The 20,761-nt window shown below is 48.9% G+C and overlaps 6 protein-coding genes across 6 annotated transcripts; 4 read left to right on the top strand and 2 right to left on the bottom strand.

Moving 5' to 3' along the window:
• The first annotated feature begins 250 nt into the window (after window positions 1-250).
• On the top strand, window positions 251-1,838 carry F4812DRAFT_259599 (uncharacterized protein). The gene is made up of 2 exons (XM_047930791.1): window positions 251-1,105; window positions 1,170-1,838. Exons 1-2 carry the CDS (start codon window positions 625-627, stop codon window positions 1,760-1,762), a joined length of 1,074 nt encoding a protein of 357 aa, XP_047792593.1. The 5' UTR covers window positions 251-624; the 3' UTR covers window positions 1,763-1,838.
• A 1,736-nt stretch (window positions 1,839-3,574) lies between these two features.
• On the bottom strand, window positions 3,575-5,066 carry F4812DRAFT_456281 (uncharacterized protein; the record flags this gene model as incomplete). The annotated part of the gene is made up of 2 exons (XM_047936961.1): window positions 3,575-3,814; window positions 4,968-5,066. 2 exons carry the CDS (start codon window positions 5,064-5,066, stop codon window positions 3,575-3,577), a joined length of 339 nt encoding a protein of 112 aa, XP_047792592.1.
• A 1,491-nt stretch (window positions 5,067-6,557) lies between these two features.
• Window positions 6,558-10,690, top strand: F4812DRAFT_259349 (uncharacterized protein). The gene has a single exon (XM_047930790.1). The coding sequence runs from the start codon at window positions 6,987-6,989 to the stop codon at window positions 10,440-10,442; it is 3,456 nt and encodes a 1,151-aa protein (XP_047792591.1). The 5' UTR covers window positions 6,558-6,986; the 3' UTR covers window positions 10,443-10,690.
• A 3,542-nt stretch (window positions 10,691-14,232) lies between these two features.
• On the top strand, window positions 14,233-16,578 carry F4812DRAFT_449865 (TRP-domain-containing protein; the record flags this gene model as incomplete). The annotated part of the gene is made up of 3 exons (XM_047936023.1): window positions 14,233-14,551; window positions 14,609-16,159; window positions 16,229-16,578. The coding sequence occupies 3 exons, from the start codon at window positions 14,233-14,235 to the stop codon at window positions 16,576-16,578; spliced, it is 2,220 nt and encodes a 739-aa protein (XP_047792590.1).
• A 791-nt stretch (window positions 16,579-17,369) lies between these two features.
• On the top strand, window positions 17,370-18,767 carry F4812DRAFT_259028 (proteasome component PRE2). The gene is made up of 2 exons (XM_047930786.1): window positions 17,370-17,687; window positions 17,816-18,767. The coding sequence occupies exons 1-2, from the start codon at window positions 17,550-17,552 to the stop codon at window positions 18,533-18,535; spliced, it is 858 nt and encodes a 285-aa protein (XP_047792589.1). The 5' UTR covers window positions 17,370-17,549; the 3' UTR covers window positions 18,536-18,767.
• Window positions 18,768-20,761, bottom strand: F4812DRAFT_259029 (glycoprotease family protein). The gene has a single exon (XM_047930787.1). The coding sequence runs from the start codon at window positions 20,512-20,514 to the stop codon at window positions 19,000-19,002; it is 1,515 nt and encodes a 504-aa protein (XP_047792588.1). The 5' UTR covers window positions 20,515-20,761; the 3' UTR covers window positions 18,768-18,999.

Raw genomic sequence — 20,761 nt, 5'->3', positions numbered from 1 at the left:
TTCTCCTTTCCTATCCACCATACTTGGGTAGCCACTGTTACTATATTTCGGTTTATGGCGGCTCCAGGGAGTGATCAAGCTCGAACCGAAACCTATTGAAGGTTGCAGTCCACCATCCGCCGTTAAGATACTTAGCGGGTAGAAAGCCACAGTGCAGAAGGCGGCCACCCCCAGTCTAGAGGAAATAGCTGCTGAAAGCGGCTTACACCTAAGTTTCTCACGTTGGAGGATCCGTATGGTGATAACTATCCGCCGGTAATCTCTTTAACCCAGGGATATTTAAATGGTGCGTAGCTATTCGGACATATATGTATGTCCTTGGTTTGTCCAGGTCCACGATAAGTATCATGTCCTGTCAGTCCACATCCTCACACGACGGCTCTGAGATGGATGCGCCACAAGTTGGTTACATAGGCGGACATCTAACGCCGACAAGTTCCGCCCCAGAGGTAAGACTTATCAGCATCCAACCTAGCACACCCTTCGCTTTCATCCCCTCCCCTGTTTCATCTACAATCAACCGTAAGATATCTAGACGGCAGGAACTCTAACTGAAAAAACATGAGCTGAAAATACCGATTTTGGCCCCTAACTTGTGATTGCAGGAAGCGAGCGAGGTCGATCATGACATTGATCCTCCTCCTGAGAAGAGGAGAAATAGACTTGGCTACCATCGGTCAGCGGTCGCATGTAGTAAGTACCTGTTACCACGCCAAACAGCAACTAGCTCCAGGAAAGATTTGTATGGGTGTTAAAGTGCAGTTCGGTATAGATCCCTGTCGAAAAAGGAAAATCAGGTGTAAAAAACCTGAGACGCGCGATGTCCTAAACCGATGTGAGAGTTGCATCAATCTCAAGAAGGACTGTATATACGCTCCAGTAAGCCAACAAGCGCCGCTGCCAACGACGATACAACGGCCAAGAAGGATGTCAGTCGGGGTCAACCCTACGTCGCCATCCACCGCATCACCCACGATGGCAATGGACCAGGTTGTGGAAGGGCCATCGAATCCGACTTATCACCAGCTTACGGCGATGTCGTCAATGCCTAGTATATGCCATCAACCGGCGGAAAATGGTGACAATGGAACTTGCTCTGCTAGGGGTATGCGTGACATAAGTCCTTCTCCAAGTTGAAGCAGCTATAAGCCATTAGCTAACAAACAAAGAAGTTCCATCGACTACACCTAACAGCCGGTCATTTAGTTACGGACAAGGGACAAGCGGTTGGATGCATACTGATGCGGATGTTAATACCACGACAACGTCAGGGGACACGACTGGCCCTTGGATGACCATACCCCACGGCCTGCCCGACGCTACAGAATTCTCGCAATATGCCCCGCAGACAACGTCACCACTCTCGACATGGCCGGCGAACTCTCTCGGGATACATAGAGTGGATACTGATGCACATCTAGATCACACATGGCGTCCATACCCATCGGGCGCGCGGTCTATGTCGTTCAACAACACACAGTCCGGGCAATTCGATCCTTCGCCGACAAGACCATACGATGGAATCCAGTCGCCAAGCGCCGCTGATATCATGCCGGAAGTAAACCTGCACGCTCAGGGGTCTCTCTCTGCTGGTGCCACGCCGAGTCTAGCGTACGATGTATGGCAGCAGCAATACCAATATTCTAGGCTTAACGAAGAATATAACGGCTGGTATGAGAACGGTGACCATCCGACCCGCCCAGATATCTCGTCTAGCGAGGGTTCCTCACAGACTGGAGGTACCTACTACAGGCAAAGATGACATCAAGCCAATCGCTACAGGCGCGGACAGCAAAACCACCACCCTGCCTACCGCACTGCATTTTTCCGCAGACCAGAGTGATATACCTCCCATAACATGAGCGATCCAGAATTCCCTTGTATCTGTTGATATACGGATTCAACAGTTCCTATTATGAGTTTATTAGAATAGATAAAGCAGGAAAGAGGTCGTGGGGGAACATAAAGTAAAAAACGAAGATTTTTTTTATATTAAAAAAAAACATACAAACGGAAAGAAAAGGGGCCGATCGACTGTGTCGTTCCAGCACAAAATTGTGTGGCATACTCAGAACATGGTGGGATCGACAGGAATACACCATATGAACTCTCTAAGTCGACAGAAATTGGCCTTTTACCTACCAGGGAGAGTTCTTGGAGAGCACTCTCTCGACTGTCATATCGGCTCCAGCTAGCTTAAGTACCTCGCAGCTCACGAAAACGTCGGTTGGAGACATCTACCGGTGGACATCGCCTACCGCCATCTCGTTCCCAGCTTTCGGCACGGGTAAAAGTGAAGCTGTTTCCGATACATTGTCTGACAAGCAACATTGTCCCCACGCTAGCCCACAGACTCTGCTCGCTCAGGCGCCAATTGATGTAGGAATACGACACGACAAGAAGAATAAATCTATTATCATCGGTTATGGGTTCTTTTTTCTTTTTTTGGGACGACTTCTTTTTTTATAGGGGGGGGAAATGGGAGAATAAACGAAAAGCGGTCACCAAATTTTTAAATTTTTTTTTTTTCGCGTTTGGGGCGATCATAAACAAGGTCTCGGCGAACCCCAGCCTTACCAGCTCATAACCTAGGAGGTACCTAAGGTTGGACATTCGGTAAACGAATGTAGTTTCCCGCACCCTTGCTGCTCGAAATCTTTCGGCCCGGAGCATCTGCTCGGCTCGCCGATGTGACTCGCAAGTTACCTGTCGTTACGGATCCTGGAAGTCGGCGGAGCGCGCGCAAGGCTGGGGAGAAGACGATGTTTTTTTTTTAACGGAGTGCCAAAGAGCATGCCTCGCCCTAATATACAACAATGCTGTTATTTGTCGGTCTCTCTCCTCTCCCCCCCTTTTCATTAGGGAGCTGTATGGTAAGGCAGGAAAACTTGGGGAAGTCGGATGGCGTAGAAAAAGGCTTTCGGGTGGAAGGATATTTCTAAGGCCGGGATGTTTCATCGACTTCGAGCTTCTTGGTGATAAAAGTACGAGTGCGTTCTTTGGCTTTGCGATCCCATTACCTTAGGTACTCATGTATCAATACTCAATTGGGAGTGTTAGAAATTCCTAGTAGACAACCTACCGCTTGAAAGCTTCGCTAGGATACTTTATATATGTATATGCCAATTGAATGGACTGTCATGTTAAAGCATAGGTACCTAACCTAGGTAACCCAAGGGGGGAAATTAGTAGATCATAGGTATATGTATTTTGTCTACAACCACCACAGGGGACCGTTGTAGCCAGTAACAAACCTCGATATATCTGTGGACATCACACGATTTGGGTGCTCATTAATACAGTAATACATAGCGAACTATATTTGACGCCACTATTCCCAAGACGTATTAGATGCACGATAACTATCCTGTACGAGGACTCTTTGGTTTTTATGCTATTTACTTTACCGCAATAGTTGCATAAGCTGACGTTACCGACACGTTTGTACAACAACTTCGGTCTAGCATGCTCCCACCAAAACGACGGGAAAACCGGCGTATATCCAGTCATAGAGGCGTCCCAAACCGTAGCAACCCGTTTCATGCTGGAAGATTTTATGAATACTCCTCAGTCTTCACGCTTCCAGTTGCCAGGTTAGAACCATGAGGCCGATATAAGCCCCGATACTTAGACAGGTGAGAAGCAGGACGCTGTTACCGCTGGTGCGGAATTTGTTGGTTACCTCGCCGTTGTTGCCGGCCTCGCTGAAGAACTGCGTGTTACCCTGATAACGACGGTAGATAGAGCACAGTAAGACGGTCACACCATAAACGGCGAAGAGCGCGCCTATGGCGTAGAACTCGGAGGTAAATATCTTGAGTATGATTAGAGCAAAGCTGAACTGCGAAAGAGCGGTCCGCATATAAGCTCCTTCAAAGGTTCGCTGAGCAGCTCGGATTTCTACTAGTCTTCGCGGAGGGAAGGGGGGAAAAGGGAAACGTGAGTTAGCAGCGAGTTACCATCGGTCCACGCATCAACGCGTGGGATGAGTCGAAGCTTCAACTCTCCATTGGGGGCCAAATAGTAGGTAATAGGTAATAGGTAATAGATGAGAGGAACGGTGGGGGGTTATATTACGTACTCCTGAGTCGTGAGAACTACCGAACGAGCGCGGTGCGTTCGAAGATGAAGGCGGTCTTCTGGATTTGGCTAAGGGCAGGGCAGGTCAGGTCATATACGATATATCAAGGGGAGATGTCATGTCATGGTTCCCGCATTGAGTAGGAGGTACCTAGGAGGTAGCAAAAAGGAGCTGAACTTACTAACCTGGAACATATTTCCTAGTCCGACTTGGAATTGTTTATTATTCTTGCTACGTGACGTTGATGGAGGTATATAAAAAGAGTTAGGTTACTTTAGGCGGTTGAGACTTGCCTAAAAATGGTGTATGGCGGTTCGTTGCGGAGGGTGCCCACTGAGCTGAGCTTAGCCTGGGTTAAAGCCCCCCGCCTGATGGACAGCAGGACAGAACGGGAAGTCGGGAACTAAAGGAGGTACAAGGTAGCTGGTACCTATAGCCTATAGGTACCTAATGTACCTAAGCTGCTAAGGTAGGTAGGAACTACGGTAGCAAAAGCCACAGGTTAAACACATGATTTCTCCGCGATTCTTTGCTTTTGTTTGCTACTTCTGGATCGGGAATTCGGAATTTGTTGGTTTTGAAACCAAAATTCTTAACAAGTTTGATACTCCAATGATGCAACCTTTGCGGCAAGGCGGTAATTCGCACATTTAAACACCCACATTACAAGACTTGAAGAAAAAAATGGGTATGCAAGATTGACATGGTTCTCTATCACTGGCCGCGTTACATCGCGGTTGCGCGCTTAAAAATACTGATTCCAGCGCTGTATACCATCAATCTTTCAACATCGACAGGCATGTAAGCGGTAGTAACTCAGTTGATCTATGTCGTTTGATACAAGCTACGTCCCAGACCCCAGATCCCGTACATGGGTAATACTCACAATATCGCCGTTCGAAGATTTCGAAATCTGGATGGAACGGGCTTGGTCTCCGTCTCCGTCTCCGCAATCGTGAGGCTCGTTTCTACTATGTACAGACATTTTCATGTTGGAGACCAGCAACGGACAGGGATCCCAGCAAATACTGTTTGTGGTCACTTTCTGCCTGACCATGTCATACACATTCTCTTCGAGCTTTACGTACGTATCTCCCAAGGTATGCCAACGCAGTCGTGACTGTGCAGTGTCCTGCGCTCAATAGAGCGCCGTAGGTTCTACGTCCTACGTTCTACGCTACTGCAGGTTATCGAGGTAGGAACCGATGCATGCGACTCGGACCGTGGACCGTGGACCATGGACCATGAATTAGTTAACGATATTCGATTTATCACATACACAGAAAGAATCCGGGGAAAAAAGAGTTCTAGCATTTTCTCTCTACATAAGAGGTAGGTACTTAACTAAGCCGGTACGGCGTTCGTTATAATCGCGGATAATTGCGAAGAAGACATATCTACCTCTTAAGATACTATTCCACTCACCGCGGTCATTCACGCTGTGTAGCTAGCGAACTAGCGAGCCGCTTTTATATCAGCTTGTGCTACAGTAACATTCCCTATCTACCTAGGTTAGGTAGGTAGGTAGGTAGGTAGCTGTCGTCTTTCCCCAATAGGAGGATTGAGACAGGAGTTAAGTAATAGCTGATTTTACCAATGAGAATCCGCGATGCGGCTGGAACAGCAAGGGGTAACATCCTCTGCACTATAGATGTGCTGTCCTACCTGATGTCGGTATGTTTTAGCTCAGTTACTGCCACAGACTTTACAGAGCACCGCCATATAGCCAAATGCAGGTAGGTTATGAATTGGCAGATCGGTCGCCGCAGTACGGGTCAGCAAATGTCATCATTTCGACCTACAGCAAGCCTCGCCAACATACACTAGTACCTATCCTGTCGTCTGAAGTGCCTTGCGATCTCGCTTGGTCTAGTGTACATCTAATGCAACATATGGTGGACATGGTGGGCTCACAGGTGGGGTGGCCCCTCGACTTGTTCGGGGCTGAGAAGGAAGCGAAGAATGCCTTACAACACTTACAACACTTACAACCCCTGCTCACTCATACACAGGCAGAACGCCTCGATGGGCTGGAGATGACAGAATGACGGACAGGGGACCCAATCAAATGGCGCAAGAGAATCATCAAGGGGAGCCGCAGTAGTGCGCGAGCCCTATCGTCGATGTATTGATTCTCCCAAAATTGCCTTGTCTACCCTCTTTGCCCATCGACATAGGCATACCTAGTGTATCGCCCATCCTAGGTCACCTCATCCTTTTTCCAACTCCTCTACCCCTTTCTCCGTATCCAAGTCTTTACCTAGGTCTATAATCTTTTCTCCAGCGAAATACACTCTCTGGACTTCCAAGCCTTCAATCACCAGTTTCCATCCTGGTTTCCATCATCTTCCCTTGTACTTTGCACGGCCCGGCCCCCCCTTGCAAGCCATCGGCGCAGGTTTCGATCAGATTGTCTTGGGCGGAGAAAAGAGGTCGCGCTAAGCTTGGGGGTATTTCCATTTTGGCGCCGATTTCCGTTCACACTCCACTCGCCTTAAGCGCCGCCGCAGCTACATTGCTACATTGCTGCATCGCTTCATCGGCTTGCTGACTTCACTTTCCTCCCCCAAGCATTGTCACCACGACTTTACCAGATCTTCTTCTAATTTCTGAATCGAGTCTTCTGATATTCCCTCGAGATTTTTGAATTCGGCACCCTCGATATTATACCCCGTTTGTTTATCGTCAGTTTACCCCGCGGCATAGCTGAAGAAAATACGTTCGTCTTATTTAGATCGCAAGGCTCTGGCTCAGCCATCTTCAAAATTGTTGTGCCGGCCGCTCATAGTATAGGAGGAACATGGTTCCACCTTGACATCGTCTAACAAGAGCTACGCGATTCCGGTATTATATCGGAATACTTATATACTAACCCTGGGGTCATCCACCTATCCTAACCTCAGCTATGACCATGAACGCGGGATACACAGTCTCACCTGCGTCGCTTGACCTTCGCGATCACCTCAATGATCGCACACAACAACCCCGCCGCGACGCCCAGCCCAGCTACAACTACAACTACAACCAGAAGTGTCCTGTCACACCTATTGAGTCCCATTTGTTGTCGCCGTTTTCTTCTCACGTTCGAAGTAACTCTGCTTCTCCTACAACTAATATCAATACTCCCGCGGACACCGTCTCCACAACCGACTTCTACCAGCCGAGCGAATTCAGTAGCGACTTTGATGACCCTTTCCTTGGTGTGGACTTCGACATTCAGGGTGCATTGCCCCAATTTCTGGGGGGGTTTGACAGTATTCAAGAACCCATAACTCATGTACCCGCTCAGAACGCCGGTCTTGGAGATGCTCTATATCCTCTGAGTCCTCACCAGACGCCTGCCGTCCCGCCGACAGCAACCTTTGGTAACGTCGTAGAGGCCTGTGCCGACTTGGCGAGTTCTACTGAATCTCAGCATTTCGCAAACCAAGTTCAGCCTTTTACCCACTCCGTCAATTCAAATCAGTCCGCGCCCCAGCTCACACCTGACACCAACGGCGGCAGTTTTTCGAGTGACGAGAGCATTACGCCGGCTACCCTCGCTATGGCTACCCAAAGTCCTCGCGTTACCGTTTCCATGTGGAATCGGGATGAAGAAGCTCCGATACAAGGTGTTGAGAGGTCATTTACTAGCAGCGCTGAAAGCCCTCGAACTACGCCCGGTTTACAAAATCTGGCCGGCGATTTAGCTGGTGAAAATACCAGCGAGGGTATCTCGGCAGTGCCGCGAGATGCGCATGGTAACTGGTTACCACAGTCTGCCGGAGGATATCGAGGCCTTGCTCCAGGTAACCGCCCTTCTGAGGAGGTACCAAGTCCTAACCAACAAGCCACTCGAAGGGAACGTGCCGAAAAGAATAAAGAAGTTTTCGAATGGGTTTCCCGATCGGCCGGTGACCCGAGCAATGTTTCTGGCGGTGCAGAGGGGTTTCCCGGTAGGGTTGCCGGTCGGCAGGATTCGGAAGATGACAACATCCCTTCCGCCGAAATACCCCTAGGAGATGCAACTGAGAATAAGTACATTCCTGGTCGGACATATGTTAACGTAGATGGGCCAGGAGGGCCTATCACGCAAGTTGATATTGAAATAATGCGACAGCTCCCTGCTTGGAGCGATGCACCGGCAATCCATGCCATTCAATCCGGTTCTCAGTATCAGCCTGCAACATCACAGGCTGCCATCGAAAGGTTCAATCGGCAATGTCAGGATAACGACTCAATTGTCTCGAGAGCAGCAACCTGGGGAACACGCAGGCGGAGCTTGCCCAGCATTGTGGACATGGAAGAGGTTCTAAGCGGAAATATCTTCAAAAAGCTATCTATTAGTAGTCATAGTCGCCGGCCAAGTTTCATGAAGAGAATCCCCAGCCTTGTGCGGAAGCCTAGCACCAGCCAACTACGGAAGCGTAAAGGAAGTAATGCTAGTGAAGCCTCACCAGAAGATGTTGGAGAAAGTGAGCGTCGGGAGTCTAAAGATACGCTGGCACCGCCGCCACGTACCTCAAGCTGGGGAATTAATAAGAAGCAACCTCCCAGTATAAACACTGCTTTAATCGGAATGGCTGCGGGAGCTGCCTCCATCGGAACAACTCATGTTCGGAACGGTTCAATTAGCGCAACGGTAGCTTCGCCAAAAAGCTCATTCGGAGCTCTTAGTATACCATCGGTTAAAAATACCCTTTTGAGGCCGAGGAGTAGGACCGAACTTCCGAAGAGTGTCAACACGGAATTCTTCTCTCACCCAAACCTTGTGGGTATGTTGAAAAAGCAAGGCGGACCACCCGTCGCTGCACTAGCGGGGACGCGCTCTGTAATAGAACAAGATGACGACGAGGATGAGGATGAGGATGAAGAGGGGTTTGATGACTCGGACATAAAGACTGAGCCGAACAAATCGAAACTCATTGAACCAACTTTCGCGGGTTTCCGGGAGCACGTACTTGATCTTAATCCTGGCCTTCCAAGTGAGAATGGATGGCTAGCCGACCGCATTGCATATCAGATGGTTATACGCTATAAACAACTCCAGAACGCCAAAATTAAGCATTTAAATCAGGTTCGACAGCAGAAGTGTCTTAGCGGGACACAATGCATCGATCTTGGTGGATCAGCGGTTCCTCTTGATGGCAAAGGGAACGAGCGCAGTTTTGACCCCTTATCAGCTCGAGCAGATTCTTCCGACGGCGACACCACGCCACTTGAAGGTGGTATTAGCCCGGAAAGCTTTCCACAGGGCATCCCTATGCCTCCCACTTCGTCTCTCCCAGCAGAATTTGAGTGTCAGCTATGCTTCACGAGTAAGAAGTTCCAGAAACCTTCCGACTGGACCAAACATGTCCACGAGGACGTCCAACCATTTACGTGCACCTGGGAGAAGTGCCAAAATCCTAAGATGTTCAAGAGAAAAGCAGACTGGGTCCGGCATGAAAATGAAGGCCATCGTCACCTCGAATGGTGGACGTGCGACGTTGACGATTGCCGGCATGTCTGTTACAGACGTGACAACTTCTTACAGCATCTCGTTCGCGAGCATAAGTTCGCGGAGCCAAAGATCAAAACGAAAGCTGCCATAAAAAAAGCTGGCGGCGGTGACGGCACCTGGTGGAGAGTAGAATCGTGTCACGTCGACACATCAGTTAAGCCATCTAACGAGCCTTGCCGGTTCTGCCGAAAGACGTTCCCGACCTGGAAAAAGCTTACGGTCCACTTGGCGAAGCATATGGAGCACATCAGCCTTCCCGTCTTAGAAGTCGTCGCCAGGAAAGAGCTAGATGCTGACACAATCATCAGTCCCATACAGGATCCTCCACGTCCCAGTTTCCCATTGCCCCCAGTGAAACAAGAACCTCCAAGCTTTAGCCCAGGAAATGCCAATACACCGATTTCCGTTCCCATGTCTACAGGGCCGGTAGCGTATCCCCAGGATGACTTTAACTACAGCATGGCCCGGATGCCCGTACAAAATCCCGTACAAAATGACTACTATAGCCCACACCCAATATCACGGTCATATAACGAGATGACGCCTAACCAAGGGCCTAGCTTGATGATACCCAATTATAACAACAACCCACATTCACCCCAACCTCCATACCAATCGGTACCCGTCACTACAATGCCATCGTTTGACCAACCTGCAAATACTTACGTGAATTTGCAACCTCAGCAGGACGGTTTGGAACAATTTCCTGCATTCGATATGAACGCTCTAGGGATCCAGGAACCGACCGAGTCTTTGTGCTACGGTAACCTCGCAGCTGGTAATATCCAACCTGTCGAGCAGTATTCCAACCACGGTGGCTCCGTCTCACCTTATCAGCGGTCACCTCACCCAGGCCAAAATGACTTTTATAGTTCGTGAGCGGAAACGTTATTTGTGTTTTGCAATATACTTTGCGATACCTCCTTATGATAGATACCCTAAAGCTGGAATGTGTAGGATGTCCCACGATGCTCTTGGGCCTACCTCTTACCTCCGTGAGAAACTTATGATATCCTATGGCGTTATTTGGGTACAATATATATCTTTCTTTTCCTGACAAAAGTTACTTGGCTGATAGACCACAAGACTATCTCGTGGAGATCATCTTCACGCTACGTTATATTTATGTTTCGGTGGATTATGAATAGTCGGACGAGGATTCTCTGTTTCGTTTTGGTCATGTGAAGATGTACTAGAAAAGATCACGAATGTCGTTCAGTACGATATGAGATGATGGATGGGGCTATCGATGAATGTTTTTCGAAAATATATGACAGCAGCGAAACGCACACAAATGTCAGTCAGACCTAATTAAAGATAACAAGTTCTTTTCTTTTTCGTTCGGGTCATTGGAACGAACTGGGGTGGTTTTAGCATGCTTGCTTCTAGATTTTTCAATGGACATTTTCCTTCAAAGTTCAGATTCAGATACCTCGATTCAATTGTTTGGATATCGGTTCGGGCAATTTATTATTATTTTTTTTTCCGGTATATTTTAGCCCTTTGTTATTTGTTACAGGTTGGAGGCCTCTGCGTATTTCGTCTAGATAGGCGGGTCTCATAGGATACCTTGTTTATGAGCACTTCTCATCAATTTCATACCTTTTTTTTTTTTTAACCAACCAGGCACAAGTTGCAGCTACATAGCGAACCGTGTAGTAAGTAGGTAGTTAGCTTTATCCAAGTACCACCATCTACCTTGTATGTCGGCGTAAAATAGGTAGGTATCTTATATAGTTCTCCCTTACATCTCAACTGCATATGTGTGATACAGCTTTAATAGCCTCAGGGGAGTCCGGTCGTTTCGACTCAACGACACGTGAAAGAATGATGATATTAACATTTTAATCTCCCACCTTCGGAACTGATAACTCAAGATTAAATCATATCTACCTAAGGTAGGTAGTTAATAGTCATTGATACTACTATTGAATTCGAGCCCTTATTTACCTAAAGAACCCGTGTTGGTTCCCGTGGGGGGAGGCGGACTGTAGTTATTATAGTGTAACTACCAGGTAAGTGTATACCTATATAACTTATTCACTTATTCACTTACTGCCACCTACCTAGCTGTCGTAGCGCCGCTGGCGGACCAGCCTTAATTTAGTGGTTCATATTAACCACGCCGTGCGTGCTACGGCGCCGCTTCTTACTTACACTGTATGTATTTAAAAAAGAAAAAGAAGGATCAATCAATCAGATGCTACAGGAATAAACGACTCAGATGTATTTGAAGGTGTCGTTCGTTAGGAAAGTCTAAGGCGGTTTGGGTAGTTGGTTAATTATTTATAGTGGCAAGTAGTACATAGTAGGCTTTCCCATCCGCCTTCGCCTTTCGGGGGTTAGGTATCATCGCGCGACATACGGAATACGTAGGTACGTAGGTACCTAGGTAAGTAGTCGTTGGTGTTGATGGAAATGTTCTTGTTCAAGACATGCATGCATAATAATGACATTACATTAATAAATTATGTCACCTAGGTTACCTAGGTACCCTTATGGCTAGGTCAAGGATACTAGGTACCTAAGGTACTATGGTAGGTAGTTCGTCATTATATTAGATCGCTAGGGTTCGATAATATAAGATGAGAGCGCATACGTATGCAGTGTATCCGTATAATTCAGATCCCCGGAGTTGATAATTGCTAATTGTATTTGGATTGGATTCGGGCTTATCTCCTTATGGCAGAGAGGAAGGAGAAAAAATTCTTTTCCCCCTTTCTTTATACGTATGCATTATCCAATACCCAGGACATCGTATCGTATTCGAGAATAAAATCATGGAAAACTCCCTGTTCTTTTATTTCTTCAATCGTGGCTTGGAATTTTTGGATTGCCGGAAGAGTTATGTATGGAAACTTATCCCTGCCAACTGAATGGGCAACGATTCCACCCCCCTGGTCTAGAGCGGTTCGGTCTTATGTAGGTACCTAAGGTAAGGTACGAACTCATTTCTGGAGATGATGAGATGATCTTAACAAGCTTCTGTCCAATGAACTTGTTTAATTTCCTTTCCCCTTCGACTCTCTTTTTTTCTCTTTTTCTCTTTTCGACCAACCAGATCCCTTGTCTCGTTCTCAAACTGGAATTTACTTTTGTTCTTTGGTCGAGTAAATGAAGGTCCCCGCCCTCCTCTCTTGACGATCATGCTAGGTTGCGTTACGTACCGCACCGAACCGCACCACTTTGCTTGCCTTCGGTGTTCTGCATATATTGGGTATATTGGGTATCTCGATGTACAAAATCTCTTGCTTCATCTTCAACGATATTAGTTAAGTTACCTAGGTAGGTACCTAATTAGATTAAGTTGATAGTTAGTTTCCTGTTGGTAGTTACCTGATATTTTCGTCTTCTTCATCCCACAAAAAAAAAAAAAAAAAAAGAAATCCATTTTTGTAAACCGAAAGGATCGCCACGTTACTTACCTGATTACAGCAGTCGTTTTAACCAAGTCTATTCTTCACCATGTTTCGAAATTCCAAGATAGCTGACATCTGACTCCCCAATGCGGCTTGGTCGAGTTCGTGGAGTTTTCCGAGTGTCCAATGATCTGCCAAAGGGGGTCGGTTTCATGTGGATTAGCGTATCTTTTTCGACCTGGGCCTGAGCTCCACGATGATGGCTAACGACAGGGGGAGAGGGGGGGTTTAGTAGACTTAGTAGACTTAGGCATGTAATGCAGGCTGGGGTACTTTGGCCTACGAATATTCAATGCTCGGAGACCAGGGGTAAAGGGGACCCATTAGTTCGTACGCGCCGCGCAGCCAGTCGAATGGGTCTTGCTTCCACTTCTTCGACGCAAAGAGAGATCTCTCTCATCAGGGGTTGTGGGAACGAGTACGCATCTTCTGAGCTTGGTTTCCCTGCCTCACCTTGAAACCTTTTCTTTCCATAGTCGTTCCTTTTTGGCGCCTTATCCAACCTTTCTATTTTCAAATGCTCATCTTTTTGTGAATCTATCTTCGTTTTTTCACATCCACAACCCACACTCGTTTTACTAACTAAAAGAAACTCGTTTCATACATGCGCCAACGTCGACTCTCTCTCTCTCCCTCTCTCTCAACAACTAACAACAACATCAACTACCACTACTACTATCGTCAACCTTCTCGCCATAGTTGACTACGCGTCCCAGGCCCGTCCCGTCTTCCATCTCTAGGAACGGTCCTGGGTCCTGCCATATACCACTTCCACTCATTCTACGGAGAGTGTCTTGTTGCCGATTTTCCATTCTTACCATAGGTTGATCCTTGGCCTTTTTTATTTGCATATTTTTTCTCAGGCAACAACACCTTCTCCTTGGTATTGTGCTCCTTATCGTACATCAATTTCTACCTAGGTACTTAACCTAATTGTTTCGAATTGTCGAAACGGTCATCCATCAAAAATTCATCAGTCATTACTGATTCCGGACGAATACCTTTTTTTTTCGATCCGGTTTAAATTTTTTTTCCCAGGCAATACCGATTTTTAATAGGCTCATCGAAACGGGTATCTACACCGTGGTACACCAGACAGCATCTAGCGATTGATTGATTTTTCTGTTTTTCACACAGCTGGGCAGGTGTCTCCATAGACAGTATACACATAGATCACGAACAATTCCACTTCCCAGTGGTTTCATGATTTCCTTGAGTCATCCTACGATATAGACAAAAGTCCGATCAGCATGGCGACATCGAATTCGAGGTGGAATTTCCGGCGAGCGGCCGTATGGGCAACAGCATTTGCTAGCGGAGTCATGGGCAGCGATGTTTTAGTGACAAGCGGATTCAACAACTGTCAGACCAACAGCGGTATTAGGGTTCAAAAGGTGGATATTTCTTTCAACAATGCCGACAAGGTCGTGGTTTTCGACGTCGCAGGTTCGAGCAATCAAGAGCGTAATATAACGGCATCGCTTTCTGTGACAGCGTACGGAAAAGATATTTACTCCAAGAACTTCAATCCTTGCAGTACGGACACATTTATCGAGACGCTATGTCCTGGTATGTTTATCGAGGCTCGATAATTCTTCATTCAGTGTAATGCTAACAAGGGAATAGTTCCGCAAGGTGTCTTTACCGCAAAGGGCGACCACGCGATACCTGCAGCGTACGCCAATGTTATTCCCGCTGTTGCTTTCCAGGTACCCGATATTTCAGCCGAGGCGACTCTAAAGCTTATGTCCTTAGATGGTACGGAGGAGATAGGCTGTATCCAGGCACAAATAACGAACGGTAAAACGACCGCTGTATCCGCAGTTTCATATGTCGCCGCCGGTGTAGCGGGAGCAGCCCTGTTGATGGGTGGTGTTGGAGCCATTGGTGCAGCTGGGGGAGGAGCTGGCGCGGCCGGCGGTGCAGCAGGTGGAGGTACTATGAGCCCAAGTTTCACGGAGATGGTTGGTATTTTCCAAGGGTTCGCCATGAACGGTATGATGTCTGTCCAGACGCCACAGATCTACCGTAGCTTCACGAAGAACTTCGCCTTCTCGACGGGCATCATCCCATGGAGGCAAATGCAGATCTCTATCGATAACTTTCGAGCCATGACGGGTGGAAACTTAACCAGGGACAGCGTCGAATTCCTCCAGCAAGCTACTCTCGTCTATCCTGACGGCTCAACTTCAAGCGGCAAAGGATCGCTCTTTGGTCGTTCTGTAGCAGATGCGGCTCACCTTGCCGTTCGTGATGCTTCGAGTACTGACACGGACATAGCAACCAGTACCGAAGCGACGATTCGCGCAGCTGTCTCGGGTATTCAGGGATACGCTCAGCAACTGTCCGTACCGCAATCCAACACCTTCATGACGGTTTTATTGATTGTCGCTATCATTGTGGCTGTCATCGTTGTCGGTATCTTATTGGTGAAGGTTATCCTCGAGGCCTGGTCGCTGTATGGCCACTTTCCCGAGTCCTTGACTGGTTTCCGCAAGCATTACTGGGTTTCGATCGCTCGCGCCATCACGTCTCTCATCTTACTTCTCTATAGTATCTGGGTTCTATATTGCGTATTCCAATTTACGCACGGTGACTCTTGGGCGGCCCAGCTTCTTGCTGCTCTTACGCTTCTCTTGTTCACAGCCGTTCTTGCATTCTTCTCCTGGAGGATCTGGTCTGTCGCACACAAACTAAAGAGTATTGAAGGAGACGCGTCGGGTCTTTACGAGAAAAAGGAGCACTGGATGAAGTATTCCCTCTTCTACGAGTCGTATAGGAAGGATTACTGGTGGATCTTTGTACCGGTCATTGGTTACATGTTTGCCAAGGGTTGTGTTCTTGCTGCTACCGACGGCAATGGTATGGCGCAATCGATTTGTCTCTTGATCGTTGAAGGGTCAATGTTGGCCTTGTTGGCCTGGAGCAGACCGTTCGAGCGGAAATCTGGCAATATTATCAATATTTCCATCGCGGTTGTGCGCGTCCTTTCTATCGTCTGTGTCCTCGTCTTCGTCGAAGAATTCGGAATCGCTCAAACAACACAGACAGTCGCCGGTGTCGTTTTGATCGGCCTACAATCAGCTCTCGCCGGAGCCCTCGCAATCCTCATCGCATGGAACGCAATCATAGCTTTGTGCAAGCAGAACCCGCACCGCAAGCGCAGAAAGGAGATGGGTAAGTTGAACGATCTCCGCCTCCCCTGACACTTAGAATTGGGAACAGTTAGTCTAACAGAGAGCACAGAGCAATACCAGCGCGATATGGACAACTTGACGCCTCTTGATGCGCGCAATTCGCTACTCCTGGGTCGTATGAAGAGTAACGACACCAGGTTCACCATTACCTATACCAATTCTGTAACAGACACCAAGCAGCCACTCGACCGTCGGTCCCCTTCACCGGATCCATTTATGGGTATTGCGGTCGAGCAGTCCGATACCTACTCGCCGTTAAACCTTTCGTACAACACCAGACCCCTAACCCCCAGCGCACCGGTTCGAGGTTCGGATCTAAATGCGGCTCCAAACGTCGGGGGTGGGCAAGGCAATGACCAAAAGATGAATTCGGAGTATCGCGGACCAACCGTGTACTAAATTAGTAAAAACTTTAGGGACAGGGTTGGGAAATGATGGTTCGGGCTTGTGATGGTGAAAGATGAGGATGGGATTCAAGAATTTCTTTTAGAACAAACCCACCTAGTACTATATCTAGTCGAGACGACAGAAAAAGCTGAAAACACCAACCGGTGTACCATGGCATGATGTGGCCACGAAACGGTGTATAAAGATGACGGGCGGTCCACGCCTGGTTTTTACATAGACACCCATACATTTCATTTTTATTTCATTCCAACGGCCGTCCCTATCTTCCTTACAAGTATATAGATGTAACCGGTATTAAATTGTAGTAAGCGCGGCCATATTCATTCTTTCATTCCTTTTTTTTATTTCCTTTTTGGAGGCTTTCGATAGTCAATTTTCGTCGACGTGATGATATTCTTCTGGTTTTCCTTGTGTTCTTCATGATTCATATGTGGATCGTGTTCGTGTTTAATGTGATTGAAAAAGCCTCGGGTACTAGACTGAATAACTATCCTGTAGGTAAATTAAACAAAACCTTGTGAGATTGAAATAATTATATCTTTAGTCCTGCTAATGTAGTTGAGTTGTTCAAGAAAATGTACCGAAGCATTTCGAGATGTGTGTAAAGTGAGTGAGCTTATGCCATACTCGTTATTATGTAATCCCACATGAAGGGGTAAAGGTGGGATGTAAAAGTACATAGGTACCTACGTCAGGAGCTTGGACCATCCTGGAAAGAGTGGTGAAAAAGGGCCAGTATCTAAAACCGTAGGTACCTACCTCTACCTGGTAACGACGCGTGAGGCCAGCTGCCTTGAGCTCCAAACCAGACGTCAATCATTCCCGCTGCCCTGCTGCTCTTCTGCACATCCACCCACTCTGCCGCTTGTACCAACAACAATAACAACAACACATCACTTCGACTTTTTCTAATTACATCTAGCACCGATACCGAAAATTACCACCTCGTCTAGATATTGGCCATGGATACTCTCATAGCCAAATACAGCCGTCCGACTGCGTTCCAGAATGAGACCTTCGCAGACGACCAGCAAGAAGACTTCCAAAACGATGTCTCCCCCAGCCTATCTCTAAAGTTCGCCATGCCTCCCGTAGCCCATGTGAGTAATTCCTTACAGGGCCCTAACGTTACCATAAACTCGGAGGAGAGGAAGAAAGAAACTACGGATATAAATAAATAAATATGCCTAGGTATCTAAAGCGAGGCTAACCCATAATAAAACCTTAGCCCTCAGCATGGCTCCGCGCTGCTACCGACGACCGCTCGAACCCCGACTGTCCCATCAAGATCGCGCACGGTACAACGACCCTCGCTTTCCGATTCCAGGGCGGCATCATCGTAGCCACAGACTCCCGAGCCACGGCCGGTAACTGGATCGCCTCGCAGACTGTCAAGAAGGTCATCGAGATCAACAACTGCCTGCTGGGCACCATGGCCGGCGGCGCCGCCGACTGCCAGTACTGGCTCGCCTGGCTGGGCATGCAGTGCCGCCTGCACGAGCTGCGTCACAAGCGCCGCATCAGCGTCGCCGCCGCCTCCAAGATCCTCGCCAACCTCGTCTACCAGTACAAGGGCATGGGCTTGTCCATGGGAACCATGTGCGCCGGCGTCACCAAGGAGGAGGGCCCCGCGCTGTACTACATCGACTCCGACGGCACCCGCCTCGCCGGGAACCTGTTCTGCGTCGGCTCCGGCCAGACCTTTGCCTACGGCGTGCTCGACGCCGAATACAAGTACGACCTGAGCGAGGAGGACGCCCTGGAGCTGGGTCGCCGGAGCATCCTGGCTGCTACGCACAGAGATGCGTACTCGGGTGGTTACATCAACTTATACCACGTCAAGGAAGAGGGCTGGGTCAAGCACGGCTTCAACGATACGAACCCGATATTCTGGAAGACGAAATTAGAGAAGGGCGAGTTCACCAACGTTACCAGCTCCCTGGACTAAATCGTGGGGCTCTTTTGCTTAACGAAGGATGAATTATTACTCAGTGCATACTACTGCATGGTATCAGGGAGCGGAACACCATGGCATGTAGTAAGGGAAGACGTGGGAAGGGTGTAAAACCAGCTTAATAGCCTGTCTCGGTAACTACCTAGGTATCTCGGCCAGTTTCCCCGGGTCATTACCCGGGATCCGCTGCGTAAATGTATAACTGGAACCAAGGAGTCCAGACCTTCTGCCCCTTTTCTACAACAATCAGATTCGTATCGATTTCCCTAGATAGCCTAACTCCGGTGTATGTTATGCTATGCTATGCTGTGCTGTGCTGTGCATGTTATGCAATATAGTATTGTACAAATATACAAACCCGTAGTCGTACGAGATTATTTATTTCCTCCCAATCATACATAAAACTTCTTTCTTTCTTTCTTTCTTTTTTTTTAAAAAAAAAATTTAAAAAAAGGGTATTATGACTTTGTCTCCCCAACATTCTCCCAGCCTGGAACTCCCAGGATACCGCCCTCCTCGGAATCCGGATCGAGCGGCCACTTCTTGATAGCCAGGATGTCCAACTCGCTACGCCAGCCCGCCTCGTACATCTCCATGCCAGTCCACGCTATCATGGCGCCATTGTCCGTGCACAAGGACAGCGGCGGGCAGACGAGTTCGATGTGGCCGTAACCGCGGACATCCAGTATCCGGCGGAGGATATGCATCAGGTAGCGATTGCTCGCGACGCCGCCAGCCACAACCAGCGTGCGCACGCCGCGCAGCAGCGCGCCATCCTCCTCGCCGACCTTCCCGCGCCGAGAAAGCGCGAGCAGCAGCCGGCTCGCCAGGTGCTCGAAAGCCAGGCGCATGGTGTGCCGGGCGACCAGGCGGCGCTCCTCGCGCGGCATGTCCGGCCGCTGCATCATCACCTTGATGACCTGGCCGTTGAGCCCCGCGAACTCGAACGACATGTCGGCCCGCTCGGACAGCGGCGGCGTGAGCTTCCAGCCGCGGCCCGAGTCCAGGATCTTGATCTCGTCGGCGCGCGCCGCCGGCGGCACGTACGAGTGCGTGAAGTCGTCCGGGCCGTTGGGGAAGGCGAAGCGCTCCAGGTGCGCCGCGTACATGACGCCGTCGGCCGCGGCGAGCTCCGCCGCCGGGATGATGTCCCGCGCGCACTTGTCGAGCATGTCCCCGATGGCGATGTTCTGGGCCTCGGCAAGGATGGCGTGGTCGGTCAGGGAGCGGGAGAGCACGAGGAGGGAGTGCCCGCCCGAGACTAGCAGGGAGAGGAAGGGGAAGGTTGGTGACAATGCTAATTCCGATCCTCCTTTCTCTTCTTCTCCCAGCTTCCTGGCCTCGAGAGCGCTGACGAGCCGCGGCGTCAGCGCGTGGGCTTGCATATGATGAACACCGAGTAATGGCACATCCCAGGCGACTGCGAGCCCCTTAGCTGTGTTTAGGCCCGTCGATAAATTCGACATCATGCCCGGCCCGCGTGTGACCGTAATGAAATCAGGCTTTCTGCGCAGCCGGCCATCAACCCAGACTGCATTCTCTCCCGTAGTCTCATTTCCTGCCTCTGCCGATCCCGCGTCAGGAAGTGCACGCATAGCCTCTCGCACCAGCCCCGCGAGGTGCTGGGTATGCGATGCAACAGCAGTCACGGGGCGCACGCCGCGGAACTGGCGGTTATCCGACGTAACCTTCTTATCGAAAAGGAGGCGCGCCGCTCCTCGACCCGCGCCCGGGGTTTTCTCCAGCACAGTGACGCACGTGTCATCGCACGAGGACTCAATGGCAAGTGTAAGAAGATGGCGGGGTTGGGGCTGAGAAGAGAGCAGGCGTCGCTGCAACCCAAGGATATTATGGTGTGAGGTATGCCATGGTAGCAGTAGGCTCTGGGTCTGGGTTGGCGCGCAGAGGCTACAATAGGCCAATCCTGGTGCCAGAGAGCGTGGCCGCGTTGCAACCAACCATGCCGCGCTCATGAATACTAGTACCTAATGTAAGTGATGGGTATTAAAGAACATGGTAAGATAAAATGTTAGCCGTGGTAAAAGTGTAAAAGTGTAAAAGTGCAAAAGTGCAAAAGCGTTAAACGTGAAAGTCGATATTCTCGCTTTTTCTCTTATCTTATCGCAGCTATGTAAGAGGTATCTAGGTACCTATTACCCCTATTTTACCCCCGCCCCCTTTTTTTCTTCTAAGTCCGTGAGAGAATCCAATGAACATTTC

The sequence above is a fragment of the Daldinia caldariorum genome (assembly GCF_022478825.1).
Source record: "Daldinia caldariorum strain CBS 122874 unplaced genomic scaffold F4812scaffold_3, whole genome shotgun sequence".
Taxonomy (NCBI): domain Eukaryota; kingdom Fungi; phylum Ascomycota; class Sordariomycetes; order Xylariales; family Hypoxylaceae; genus Daldinia; species Daldinia caldariorum.
Note: the sequence above shows the minus strand (reverse complement) of the source record. Positions and strands in the feature narration are given on the sequence as shown.

What these genes read in the sequence shown, in the direction of transcription:
- F4812DRAFT_259028 (XM_047930786.1), top strand. Translation starts at nt 17,550, where the DNA reads ATGGATACTCTCATAGCCAAATACAGCCGTCCGACTGCGTTCCAGAAT. An exon ending in CCATGCCTCCCGTAGCCCAT is followed by an intron (nt 17,688 to 17,815) that starts GTGAGTAATTCC and finishes ATAAAACCTTAG; the next exon opens with CCCTCAGCATGGCTCCGCGC.
- F4812DRAFT_259029 (XM_047930787.1), bottom strand. Translation starts at nt 20,514, where the DNA reads ATGAGCGCGGCATGGTTGGTTGCAACGCGGCCACGCTCTCTGGCACCA.
- F4812DRAFT_259599 (XM_047930791.1), top strand. Translation starts at nt 625, where the DNA reads ATGACATTGATCCTCCTCCTGAGAAGAGGAGAAATAGACTTGGCTACC. An exon ending in TGGAACTTGCTCTGCTAGGG is followed by an intron (nt 1,106 to 1,169) that starts GTATGCGTGACA and finishes TAACAAACAAAG; the next exon opens with AAGTTCCATCGACTACACCT.
- F4812DRAFT_259349 (XM_047930790.1), top strand. Translation starts at nt 6,987, where the DNA reads ATGACCATGAACGCGGGATACACAGTCTCACCTGCGTCGCTTGACCTT.